The sequence below is a fragment of the Poeciliopsis prolifica genome, unplaced genomic scaffold (genome assembly GCF_027474105.1).
Source record: "Poeciliopsis prolifica strain line A6 unplaced genomic scaffold, Auburn_PproV2 SCAFFOLD006, whole genome shotgun sequence".
Lineage (NCBI taxonomy): Eukaryota > Metazoa > Chordata > Actinopteri > Cyprinodontiformes > Poeciliidae > Poeciliopsis > Poeciliopsis prolifica.
The window spans coordinates 969,682-982,617 of record NW_026562381.1 but is presented as its reverse complement, the minus strand read 5'-3'; the positions used below and the strand labels follow the sequence as shown (position 1 = coordinate 982,617).

Genomic DNA, 12,936 nt, shown 5'->3' with positions numbered 1-12,936 from the left:
AGCAGTGCTAAGAGTTGTGCATCATCTGCTTTAAAAACATGTTAATGTGAAACATAAAGTTGAATTAGCACACTTCTTTTTGTTGAGTATTTGAACCGTGCTGATTTTGGACACGTATATGGGAGGAAAACATAGTGGATCTATAAAAATGTTTTGTTATTCTACTCTCTTTTATACAGCTGAACAGTAGTCAAGCCTGGCATTTGTGTACTTCCATCTGCTCCATATAGAGGAGACAGATGACTGATGTTCCACTTCACTGACACAAGAGAAGCAGATTGTTTTTCTTCAGGTGGTTATGAATTTAATTTGCATCATGAAACCAAATTCCCTGCTGAGGCAAGGTTAATCCTCTTCCACTTTAACCTGTTTACGTACACTCCTGCAGACACTGGTCATTTGTCCTCTTGTACATGCACACAAATCATGTATGCAAAACCACATCAACCCATAAAAATGAGCAATGATACCGATGATACCAGATCAAGGTGCAAACAAACACATTCACCCTGGGAATTGGTAGTCAGAAATTGCATTGTTGTTTCCCCTGTTTTGTAAAACAGAGAAAGGATGAGCTCAGGGAAACTAACAACTCGGGAAATAAGTAGTATTATCAGACTGTACATACAGAAGCCATGAGAAAGACTTAAATTCAGTTACAACTGACCTGATTTTCCCTCCTTTTGTGTCATTTAGAACAAGGTTGCTTTGATATAACATTTCACCAGAAATTGGCCAGATTTCTCAGCACTGCTTAGGCGGAATTGATTTTATTCACACTTGACAGTAAGGAAATATAAGAACACTGGTTCTGTGGGAATCTGTACAAGTTGGCATAAAAGGTCAATGTAGCAGGTATTAGATGTGCCATCAAAGGATTCATCTTTGGTTTGATTGTTACTCTCCAAACTCTGACCAATTCAGTCATAATTTTTTCAAGTCGGCTGTCTACAGATTGTACTCATGTTTTTTCAAGACATCTTCAAATATATTTTCTGGGTTATTTAAAACAATGTTTAACCTCGACTAACCTGGTCAGAAAATAAAAAAATGCGCGTATATTTTCAGTCGGAGAATGCCACATTATAGAAGTTTCCAAATAAACATCACCAGGGAAGAAAAAGATCATAAATATAAAGCTGCATTCACACAGCAATTAATTTTCCACTTTCTCGTGGCAGTCCAAATCCAATCGATTCATCCAAAGAAAAGAATCATTCAGGACAAGAGTATATAAAATTGATTTCTAAAATGGACCAATAGCAGCATAATGTTTAAAATAGCTCACTTTTCTAGCTGCCAAAACAAACCAAGTCTGGTGAAGAGAACTAATGTTACTTTCCTTTCTTTTAGAGTTAAAGACTTAATTTCGCAAATGAAGCATCTTTTTTGCTCTTTGTTTGCCTGAAGAAGTTCTGAAAGACTGAGATCTTCACATCCACTCCTGCCTGTGATCTTTTTGAAACTGTCAATTTATTTTAAGTTTAGAAAAACGCAGCACTTAAGATCAGCGATTGCTCGTAAGCGACACTGGGGTCAGCTTGCGAGCTGACCTTTTGTCGGAGAACATCAGATTACTTAAAGTTTAATTATTTTGCTATATGATGTAAAAAGAAAGAAGAGTTTTATCCATCAGGACTACAAACACACAAATGAAAATGGCTTTCCTCTAGACCTTGATCATTTTCTGAATAAATCTGCATAAGATACGCAGTGAATCTACAAAAACACATTAAAATACATAAAAGAAGACCTGAATCCACTAAAACCACCAGACATAATTTGCACTATGAGCATGACTACAGAAGAACAAACACGACATTTTGTTTGCAGTGTGTAACTAAAGAGAGGAGCACAAAGATGCACAAGTGGTGTGAAAAACCATCAAATTGACTCTAAAATTTAGTGAGACGATGGATAAAACATTCATAAAATACAACCCAGGTTGAAGAGAATGTATCATTGAAATTGTTTTTAAATGTGATGGAACATTACACAACACATTCTTTCTCCAAAATCTGCTAAGATGGTGCAAAGCCAATGGCATCTGAGCAATAAAAATTGTTTACCATCAAATCCTTTGAAATAGGTGTTGTGAGAGGAAGAGGGTGGCATGTGGCAGAACGGCAGTTTGAATAGATTAAAGCTGCATTTTTGCAAATCTCCTTCTGGTTTAGAATTAACATTATACTGTGGAGGCCTAAAAGATCAAAAACTTACTAAAAAATTTGCAAATTGACGGTCTGTGTGCAGATTGCACAGATTTCCTTTGTAAAGAGAGAAGTAATATTTGCCTTACAGCCTTAAATCAGAGAGAGTAAACAGGTCTGCATGAGATCAATGCACATATTAACCATACCTTGGACCAGTTGACCCTCTTCATCACAGTTTCAGGCTTGTAAATCTTCTTTGGCTCCAGTCCATAAGGCAGCTTGACAACGGGTAACCCAGGAGGAGGAGGAGGACCACCCAAGCCCCCAAACGGAGGAGGAGGTGGGACCCCACAACCTGGGGGCGGTGGGGGTGGTGGAGGACCTCCCCCTGGGGGTGGAGGTGGTGGTGGAGGGGGGATAGATGCGTGGCCAGGCAGAGGAGGAGGCGGAGGGGGTGGACATCCACCAGGTGGAGGTGGAGGAGGAGGAGGAGGTGGAGGTGCTGCACCTCCAGGTAGCGGTGGAGGAGGTGGTGCTCCAGGCGCAGCTGGGCCTGCAGCAATCTGCAAAGACAAAACAGGGAAATCTGTATCAGAATCCATCCTGAGTGAGGTTCTTTTTACCTGATTTAAACCTTAATCTGATTTGATGAGGAAAAGTCATAATAGCACTGGAGAAGAAAACCAAAAGTTTTCTAACAGTTCATCTCCACATTTCTGTAAATCACAAAATCAGGCCAAGATTGGACTTTAGTGTCTTTCACTGGATGATTGTAAATGACAGAGAATCTTTCCTCCCTTTTCTTTGCAATTCTTGAACATTTTAATCTAGAAGTTTAGGAATTTGTCCCCCGAGTGACTTTTCTATGCATCTTTCGAGGTGAAAAACTCTGTTGAATGTCAATAAAAAGAGGCAGTGAGTAAAATAAAAAAACCTTTTCCAATTCTCTTTCAATGCAGCACAAAGATCCATTATGATCTTGTCTAGGGATACAGTTTATGAGGCGAGAACATTTGAGGATTCCTGCAGGATACTTAATCATATACATAAAGACTTAAGTGTCATATTGTGATGTCTCAAATTGGAGGTAAAAACATTGGATAAAGTAAGATGTTTTTCCAGGTAGTCAGAAGTGTAAGTGTTTGTTCATAGTGGATTTTCAACACGTTGTGAATATATGTTGACATGAGTTCATACAATTCAAATATTGATTATACACCTGTTATTTGTTGCATTTACCATTACTTACAAAAAGAAACAGTTTCTCAGTATTGTAACATTCACTTGCCAATAGACTCTAATCTCAACTGTATTTAAAAAATGTAATTTCTTCAAGGACATACTGATTTTCTGAATCAAATTTAGTTGAGTCAAAACGCTGAACCAACGATCTCTGCATTATGTTATATGTTGACCACTATGCTAGCACATTTACAAACGTTTATTTGGTGGTTTAAACTTCATTCTGGAAAATTGTTACCTTAAAGCATTTCATTACTGCCCTTGGGAATTCTTTAAACATTAGGCAAAATATGAAAAACACACAGAAAAATGTAAACCACTTTAATTTACAATACATAAGAATGTTGCTTTCCCATCAAGAGCTCATTATGAATGCTTACAATAGTGCGCTATTAAATGGTAGACAGGGACGTAATTATAACTCAAGACATGTCGGGACTATCAAACATTTCAAATTACCAAGAAGTCGGTGAAAGTCCACTGCATGGCCGAAAGAAAATAAATGTTTATAGAAATAAAATTTATGCCAATTCCAAAATTAGACACTGTTGCTCCAGTTAGGCGCTGATTAGATGTCTCCTCTAACCGAAAAGCATTTCCACTTCTCATTTCCAAAAGCAATTCCACTACAATGTACATTTCCCCCACTCACTTGATTGTGTGCGTAAAAATGTAATTGGTTTCATATTTAAAGACGCTACATGGCTTTTCATTACATAATGGCACTGACTGATTTCTTATTAGAGGCAAAAATTTAAAAAATCCGTTCTTCAAGGAGCTCCTCGCTCAGATTGCTCAGAGCCCTTTGTCTAAAAAAAAAAAAAAAACATGCAGTGATTACAAGTCTGTCAATCTTTTAAGGCTAATAGGAGAGAATGGATTCAAATTAGCTGCTGAATTAGAGCAGATTTGTTTTCATAGTGAGCGGCCTCTATCTCTATCTATTTGATTTGAGCTCCAATACAAGATTAAGAAAAAAAAAAACTACTGAATAATTGACTATTTTTCTCAGCTTTAGTTTCTAAATTTTCAATAGAATGACTCTGCATTGGACAATTTATAGGGAAAAAGTTATTTTTTTTCCTCTTTTAACTTTCCTAACAGTTTTTATATCTGTTCAATACACCCACTCTTAAAAACATGTTAAAATAAATGTTTATTTCCAGGTTTAGTGGACACAGGATGTGATCAAATGTTTGCCTCAGACTCATATCTTACTTCAATATCAAGAGTTTAAGTATGAAGATAAAGGACAAACAGTCAACTCTGATTGCAAACAGTGTTTAACTTATCTTTAGATTGATCAAATGTCTTGAAAATCCAGAGAGATCTAAAATGTGCAAATGTGTTTACTGAAATCACTAATCTACAACTCAGTTGTAGATTAGGAGTCATTTCAATTTGCAACGTATAAAGAAATAAATGTAAAAATTCCAATAAGAAATTGATTGAAGACACTTACTTACCTTCACCATTATTTAAATGAAACTGGTGTTTTATTACAAAGTACCTTGGGGCTCGCTGACATCTGGCACAAACATGCATCTTAAGTGATTTGAATATGTTTAGACAAATATGTTGTATGTCTTTTGGTGGCCTTGGTGTATAGCTGCTCTCATAGCGATGATATAACCGATCTACAGCTATGTTTCCAGTGCCGACTCACTTTTACACAATTTTTTCTTCACAGTAAAGGTGTGTACTGATTGAGTTTTATTGCTGTGGAGCCCTCAGGGATTAAAATCTTTACTGTTGGAGAACTGATGCTACATGAAGTCAAAATTTACTGTATTTGTTCTTATTTACTTAACCCATATCATATTTGTTAAGCTACTAAATAAAAATAGAGTTGGTAGCCAAAACGACGCAACAAAAATGCAACTGTGTCACATCTTAGAAATGTCAATGTCTGAATAACATCTGCTTTTTTCTGTTAGCTGACAGTTCACTGACTTTTGTGACTTGCCTGTAAAGCAGATTACTGAGAATTATCGCTCAGCACAGATTTTGATCCCAGCTGTGAATGGTCGGGGCTTGCAAGGTCTGCTTTTATCCAAATTAGGCAGGATGCATGTTAATACCAGGTCTGAACGGGGCCCCAGGGCGCAAAGCAAGCATGCAAAAAGGACTAAAGATCAATCTCATAATCAATTTGACAATTTAAAGCACCACAATCCTTCATTCCTTTACTGGATACTTGGGTTGGAAGGTGATTAAATGTAGGATTTTTGTGTCAAGGGCCAAACATGCAACAAAAACACCCACCTTGGCTTCAGATTCCCTGATGAGTCTCTGAGCCTCTTTGAGCCTGTCATTTTCTACAGTTAACTGTGCAGAAAACACACACATACACCAGAGATGCGCACCACAAGATCAGACATGAAACAGCACACAGCAGACAGGGCAACAGAATAGCACAAATGGAGGGTGGGTTAGATAGACAATAAAATGAACACTAGTGAACCTCAACAGGTAAAAAATTCACACCAAACACAATAAAGACAAGTTTGGAGGACATAGAGAGGAGAGAGAGGGAGTTGCTTACACGGTTAATGACGATGTTAGTAACAGGCTCTCTACGCATTACATTGGAATGATGCATTATTGTGCAAAAGGCAGAATGTGTTGTACTTTTACACCTAAAACAAGATGTAATCCATCTTCAAAGGAACATCAGTGGAGAGCAACGACTGTATAAAAGGAACGCGGCACAGCAACACTGACAGTTGGTGCTCTTTCAAAAACCTTCTTCCATTTCCATTTTTTTTCCAGCTCCTGGCATCATGAAAATACATTTCAACTCCACACCCTCAGATGTGTGATGGGCATTGATTTCACTGTGCCGTCTTTGTTTTAGAAATGTACCCATTGTGCTTTGATAATTCACTCTCTGCAACCTTGCCAAAAGTAAGAGAACAGGAACATTTTCTGCAGAGACTAAAATATTTTCCATGCAGCCAATCTTGCAAAAGCTCACACTATGGACTGTAGAAACATAAATATTTGATGTGCACACTGGAACAAAAAGAGATGGAAACTTTCAGTTGTGTGGCTTAAAAGGATCTTTTTATTTTATAAAAATCTTTAAAAATTAAAGTGCAATATTGAAAGCTAAAAATATTTATTTTATAATTCAAGAGGTTCAATAAAATAAGACTGAGGTAGAAACAGAACAAGTTGATATTTAGCAAGGACATACTGATTTTCTGAATCAAATTTAGTTGAGTCAATATCAATAAAACAGAATATACCTGCAAAGTTAACTTATGTCTTTTAATTCAAAAAGTGAAACTAATTTAGGTTCTTCTAAAAATGAAATCCTGCATAACTAGTAAAATGAAAGGTTCTGAGACTTTCTGTTCTTCCTTTAAATTCTGAGAGACTGATTTCCAAAGAAAATCTTTGGAACTTCCGACTCTGATCACGAGGAACAACGTTTCTGATACGTTCAGGAAAAAAAACCCTACTTGCTTAGACAAGGAATCTAAAAGACGTAGCAAACGGTTAAATTACTGAGAAGTAATTTGAATTTTAGGCCCAGCAAATCCATCAGGTGTTTGCTGATTGCTGCTACTGCTGCTAGTCAGGAGGATTGCTGTTTGTCTCAGGGCTGTAATTTTCCCTATTGCTTGTGCACCGTCTTTAACTGTATTTTTTCCTTCCACTGAACTTTTTTAGCGAGAAACTTTTGTGGCGGCTGCCTGCTGCGTACCTGTTGACTCAGCAGTCTTCCCTGTGGTTGTGCAGGTCAGCAGATTAATCTAAAATAAAACAAATTAAAGCTGCAAGCAGCCTCGAACGGCCCTCGCAGCCAAGCGCCGCTCCGGCCTATTGCCACCGCGGGGTACTAGCAACCGTCGCCTCACGTCAGCCACCACAGAAGCTCTCACGCAGTTTTCAGCTCCTCCGCCCGCACCGCGGAAGCTGTTGCTCAGTATCCATCAACGCTGGCCACGTGCTAACACAGAAGTTGTTGCGCAGTTTCCGCGCCCGTCCACCAGGCGGTACGCACTGATGCGTTTGGAGGCGCTCCTTGACGATGCAAAAAATGTGGTGCAGATTCATTGGTTTAGCGAGGAAATATAGCTGGCGGATTAATGTAGGACGCGCAGTGGAGCCAAAATATATTTCAATGCTGTTGTTCTCTTTAGAGGTCAACAAAGGTCATACGTATCCAATTTGGCGTCAGTCGGAAGATCCACTTGTAATTTACAGCCGATCATATGCACATGGCGAAGTACTACAGTTCGTCATTTTTCATCATTTTCAGCTTTGTTTCTAAAGCACTATTTCATTGTTGGAGTAATTCTTACTCAGAGTGGCGAATTACTGAAATGGTTTGTAAGAAGTAAGAAAACGCTACATTTACTGCATGATTTAATTCAACAAAAATTATATGAGACATTTCTATCCTTTTAGAAATTTCATGGCAACGCTCTCACAAAGTTTTCGCGCCCATCCGCCCATGGATCTGTCATTGGTGGAGGAACACTGACACCTACTGGCGAAATACTGATATTGTTCTTCATCCTGTTTATCTGCTGTTTCATTTGTGGAGCAATACTGACCCCAAGTGGCGAATTACTGAAATGGTTTATAAACACCAAAAATAGGATCAAAATCTGAACTTCAATCTAAAATGGCCGACTTCCTCTGGGGTTTAGACCATGGCTCCAAGAGACTTTTTTGTAAGTCCTGACATGGTACACACGTGTACAAAGTTTCGTAATTGTAGGCTAAAGCATGGCTTGGGGCTGATCATTTAAAATTTTCTAGGGGGCGCTATAGAGAAATTAGGCCACACCCTACAAATATTGTGATGGATTCCTGTCGGGGAGTGGATGAAGATCCATCCTTGTGAGTTTGGAGCAGCTGCGCCCAAAAATGTGGAATTGAGAGCCAATCGTATGGCGATGGCGTTACAGGTCACTTTACCACGCCGCCACGCCCAGCTGCTCCATCGAAGCTGGTCGGGGTTGGAATCCTCAACACACCAACATGTCTTCTGTGTCTGGGCACAGTTTCATGTTGATGAGGTCAAAGGGGTCAGATAGCGACCGTTAAGAGTAAAACATCACACTTCCTTTTCTCAGGGGGCGTGGCCTAAGTGATGTCATCATTCGACCATAGGGTATTGTAGGACACCCGATGATGATCAATCACAGTAACTTTGGTGCCTCTGTGAGTTTCTGTGTAGGAAATATAGCAGTTTATGTTTTTATGGCGTGTAGGTGAACTTTGACCCCTGCTAACCCCCTTTCAGCATTCTCAAAAACTCACCGTTTTGATAACTTCAGATGGGACATGCCTTATGCGCAGACTGACCGAGTTTGAAGACGATCAATCAAAATCCCTAGGAGGAGTTCGATCAAATACGGAGGCTGTAAACGGCAAAAATGGGGTCAAAATCTGAACTTCAATCTAAAATGGCCGACTTCCTGTGGGTTTAGACCATGGCTCCAAGAGACTTTTTTGTAAGTCCTGACAAGGTACACATGTGTACAACGTTTCGTAATTGTAGGTTAAAGCATGGCTTGGGGCTGATCATTTAAAGTTTTCTAGGGGGCGCTATAGAGAAATTAGGCCACGCCCCACAAATATTGTGATGGATTCCTGTGGGGGAGTGGATGAGGATCCATCTTTGTGAAATTGGAGCAGCTGGGCCCAAAAATGTGGAATTGAGAGCCAAACGTATGGCGATGGCGTTAGAGGTCACTTCGCCACGCCGCCACGCCCACCTGCTCCATCGTAGCTGGTCGGGATTAGAATCCTCAATACACCAACATGTCTTCTGTGTCTGGGCACAGTTTCATGTTGATGAGGTCAAAGGGTCAGATAGTGAAAGTTCACAGTAAAACATTACACTTCCTGTTCTCAGGGGAAGTGGCCAAAGTGATGTCATCATTCGACCATAGGGTATTGTAGGACACCCGATGATGATCAATCATAGAAACTTTGGTGCCTCTGTGAGTTTCTGTGTAGGAGATATAGCAGTTTATTTTTTTACGGCGAGTAGGTGAACTTTGACCCCTGCTAACCCCCCTTCAGCATACTCAAAAACTCACAATTTTGATAACTTTAGATGGGACATGCCTTATGAACAGACTGACCGAGTTTCAAGCCGATCAATCGAAATCCCTAGGAGGAGTTCGATCAAATACGGAGGGTGTAAACGGCAAAAATGGCCTCAAAATTGGACCTTCAATCCAAAATGGCCGACTTCCTGTGATACTTGCACTATGACATTAATTGTAAATTTTGAGCATCTTGGGGAGCTCTACAAGTGTACCAAATTTCATGTCTCTAGGATAAAGTAAGTGAATAGCAAAGGTCCTTTGAAAATTTCTAGGTGGCGCTATTGAGCCATTTCTTATGGGATTTTTGCAATGACCTTAAAATACAAAATTTTGAAACTCCCTTTACGCGTCCGCCAAGTTTGGTGAGTTTTTGAATATGATAAAGCCCTCAAAAAGCCAATTCATTTGGGTGGAATAATAATAATAATAATAATAATAATAATTAAAGCTGCAAGCAGCCTCGAGCGGCCCTCGCAGCCAAGCGCCGCTCCGGCCTATTGCCACCGCAGGGTACTAGCAACCGCCGCCCGACGCCAGCCACCACAGATACTCTCAGCAGTTTTGAGCACCTCCGCCCGCACCGCGGAAACTGTTGCTCCGTTTCCATCAACGCTCCCCACGTTCTAACACAGAAGTCGTTGCGCGGTTTCCGCGCCCGTCCACCAGGCGGTACGCATCGATGCGTTCGGCGGCACTTCCTGACGACGCACAAAAAATGTGGTGCAGATTTGTTTATTTAGCGAGGAGATATAGCTGGTGTATTAAGGTAGTTGGCGCAGTGGAGTCAAAATACATTTCAATGTTGTTGGGGTGTTTAGAGGTCAACAAAGGTCATACATATCCAATTTGGCGCCAGTCGGATGATCAACGTATCATTTAGAGCCTATCATATGCACATGGTGAAGAACTGCAGTCCGCCATTTCTACACCCCAATGCGGTTTGGTCAGCAGCCAGCATTCACAGAGTTCATCATCTTGTCGTTTTAAGTCAGTATTCACATGATGAAACCCATATATATGATAGAATAACAGTAAAACTCACAGGAGAAAAAAATGGTGATTGCCTTTGAAAAGTGGGCGGGGCTAGGGTGATTTCATCAAGTGACCATGGAAATGTGTTCAGGATTGTTCTATAGAGAAACACAGGAAGTGTGATGATGCAGCTGTGATCTTGCATTTGGAAGTTTTTTAATGTTTATGTTTCATGGCAAATAGTGAAAGTTTTACACTAAGCCACACCCACATGCTTTGATGTTAACTGCAACTGAGATCTAAGTGCAGTGCAACTTTAACATTTTCCTAAAATGAGTCAGGAAAATGGTAAAGGTTAAGATGTATCAGTTTAATAAACCCTTCTGATCAGTAATAAACCACATTCAGAGAGCACAGTTAACTTTCAGTACATTAGAACAAAAGCACAGGTTTAATCTCTCTCAATAATTAGGTATTAATCACAGCAAGTGGTCCAAGTAAATATTACAACCCCAATGTATCAGTCTTAAGAACTCAGAACGTTGTAAGATTGTCGCTCCCAACAATCGTAACCGATCATCCTGTAGTGTGTGGTGTGTTACGACCGATCGGGTCCAGTCGGTGGAACATCGGGACCGCTTTGATCTAAAATCGGGGATATTGACTGTCTTTAATCATCTTTGCTCATTCATCCAATCTCTGTGGTGTTCCTCCGACTTTTTTTTTTCTTTTAATGAAAGATAATTATAAAATTATTGCACAGAGTACATGTGGTTGAGAAGCACATTCCAATCTTTGGTTGAAATGGCGCATTTGATTTTATTCTGCAGTCATAATACAATTTTAAACAATATAATAAGTTTCAATGAAAGGAGCTGGAATAGGCTACGTTAAGCTTTCGCGGTCAGTTGGGGAGAAAGGATAACTCCCATTTGATTTTCTAAAAACATTGAAAACAGTATTTTTAATGAAAAAAAAAACTCACCTCCATGTTGCGATGCAACAAATATAATCCTTGCTTACGATATCTCCAGTTCTTAATCTAAAGCTTTGATTTTTGGTTACGTCTTTTTTGGGTTAAAATAAGTCCGCAAACTAAAGTTACCACTTCAACGTCGTTGTCCATGTTTGTTTGTTTACTCCAAATTCAGCTGTGGTAGTGCAGAATTTTAATTTGAAGGTATTTCGTAGCTGGTATTAGAATGTGTTCGAGTGAAACCTCACACTCTTAGAACGAACCCGTTACACCTACGATTTTAAATAGGCTAGTGTGTGTTCTCTCACGTTTTCAGAATTGGCCGACTTTTCTAAAATCGTGTAGTGTGAACTGAGCTTCACTCACCGCATCTCCAGTTACCACTTTTAAGACGAACGGCAATAAAACTCCTCTCCAACAGACCGTTCCGGCTCATGAGCGTCGGGTCTGCAGCTCCAAAACCGAAGCAAACGTTAGCGTGGTCCGGTTCTGTGGCTCCATAAACCAGGCATAATGTTCAGGAAAACTTAGCTGCTCCAACAGTTTAGCAAAAAAAATGTACAGTCCACAGCGTAATGCGCCGAACCTCAAACATGTACGGTCTCCTGCCGACTGCCAGTACGTACAGTAAGTATTAGCACAGCTACAGTACGTGCAGTCCTTCTCAACCAATCAAATTGCTTAAATTTGTTTTTGCCCTTGACTGGCCATTAAGGCAGAGACCAGGGAAATGATGCATTTACTTGCGGTAGGAAATAACAGTCATTAACAAAACGCTACATTTACTCCGTGTTTTAAGCCAACAAAAATTATCTTAGGGCTTACATATAACATTTCAGGTTAAATGTAATCGCTGTCCTTTTGGAAATCTCACGGCAGACGCGCTGGAAACGTTTTGACGGCCGTCCGCCGTAGATCTGTTTTCTCATTGATGGAGTACCAGTGACTCCTTCTGGCGCAATAATGGTATTGCGCCAGCAGTACCAGTATTGCGCCACCAGGGGCCAGTCGTACTCCATCAACACTGACCAGAATGTGTTACTCAGCGGAGCTGAGTAACACAATAAAAGTTTTGCTGAATGACGATGTTTGTATTATTTATAGCCAAAATTAATGAATGTTTGTACTCTAACCCACAAAACAAAATTATTAAAAAAAATAAAACTTTAAAAATAAAATTGAGAGCCAAACGTATGGCAATGGCGTTACAGGTCACTTCGCCACGCCGCCACGCCCACCTGCTCCATCGAAGCTGGTCGGGGTTGGAATCCTCAATACACCAACATGTCTTCGGTGTCTGGGCACAGTTTCATGTTGATGAGGTCAAAGGGGTCAGATAGCGACCATTCAAAGTAAAACATGACACTTCCTGTTCTCAGGGGGCGTGGCCTAAGTGATGTCATCATTCGACCATAGGGTATTGTAGTAGACCCGATGATGATCAACAACAGTAATTTTGGTACCTCTGTGAGTTTCTGTGTAGGAGATATAACAGTTATTTTTTTACGGCGAGTAG

The 12,936-nt window shown here is 40.0% G+C and overlaps 1 protein-coding gene across 6 annotated transcripts in view; it reads right to left on the bottom strand.

Annotated features, from left to right (window-relative positions):
- Positions 1–12,936, bottom strand: part of LOC129360704 (protein diaphanous homolog 2-like) — a 433,378-nt gene that overhangs the window by 262,085 nt on the left and 158,357 nt on the right. For 5 of the 6 annotated variants that reach the window (XM_055031073.1, XM_055031078.1, XM_055031075.1 and 2 more), the window contains 2 exons: positions 5,661–5,723; positions 2,360–2,716 (listed from right to left, as the gene is read on the bottom strand). In XM_055031073.1, coding sequence (XP_054887048.1) covers positions 2,360–2,716; positions 5,661–5,723 — 420 coding nt within the window. The remainder of the gene's footprint in view (positions 1–2,359; positions 2,717–5,660; positions 5,724–12,936) is intronic. The other variant, XM_055031077.1, reaches the window with a different exon arrangement.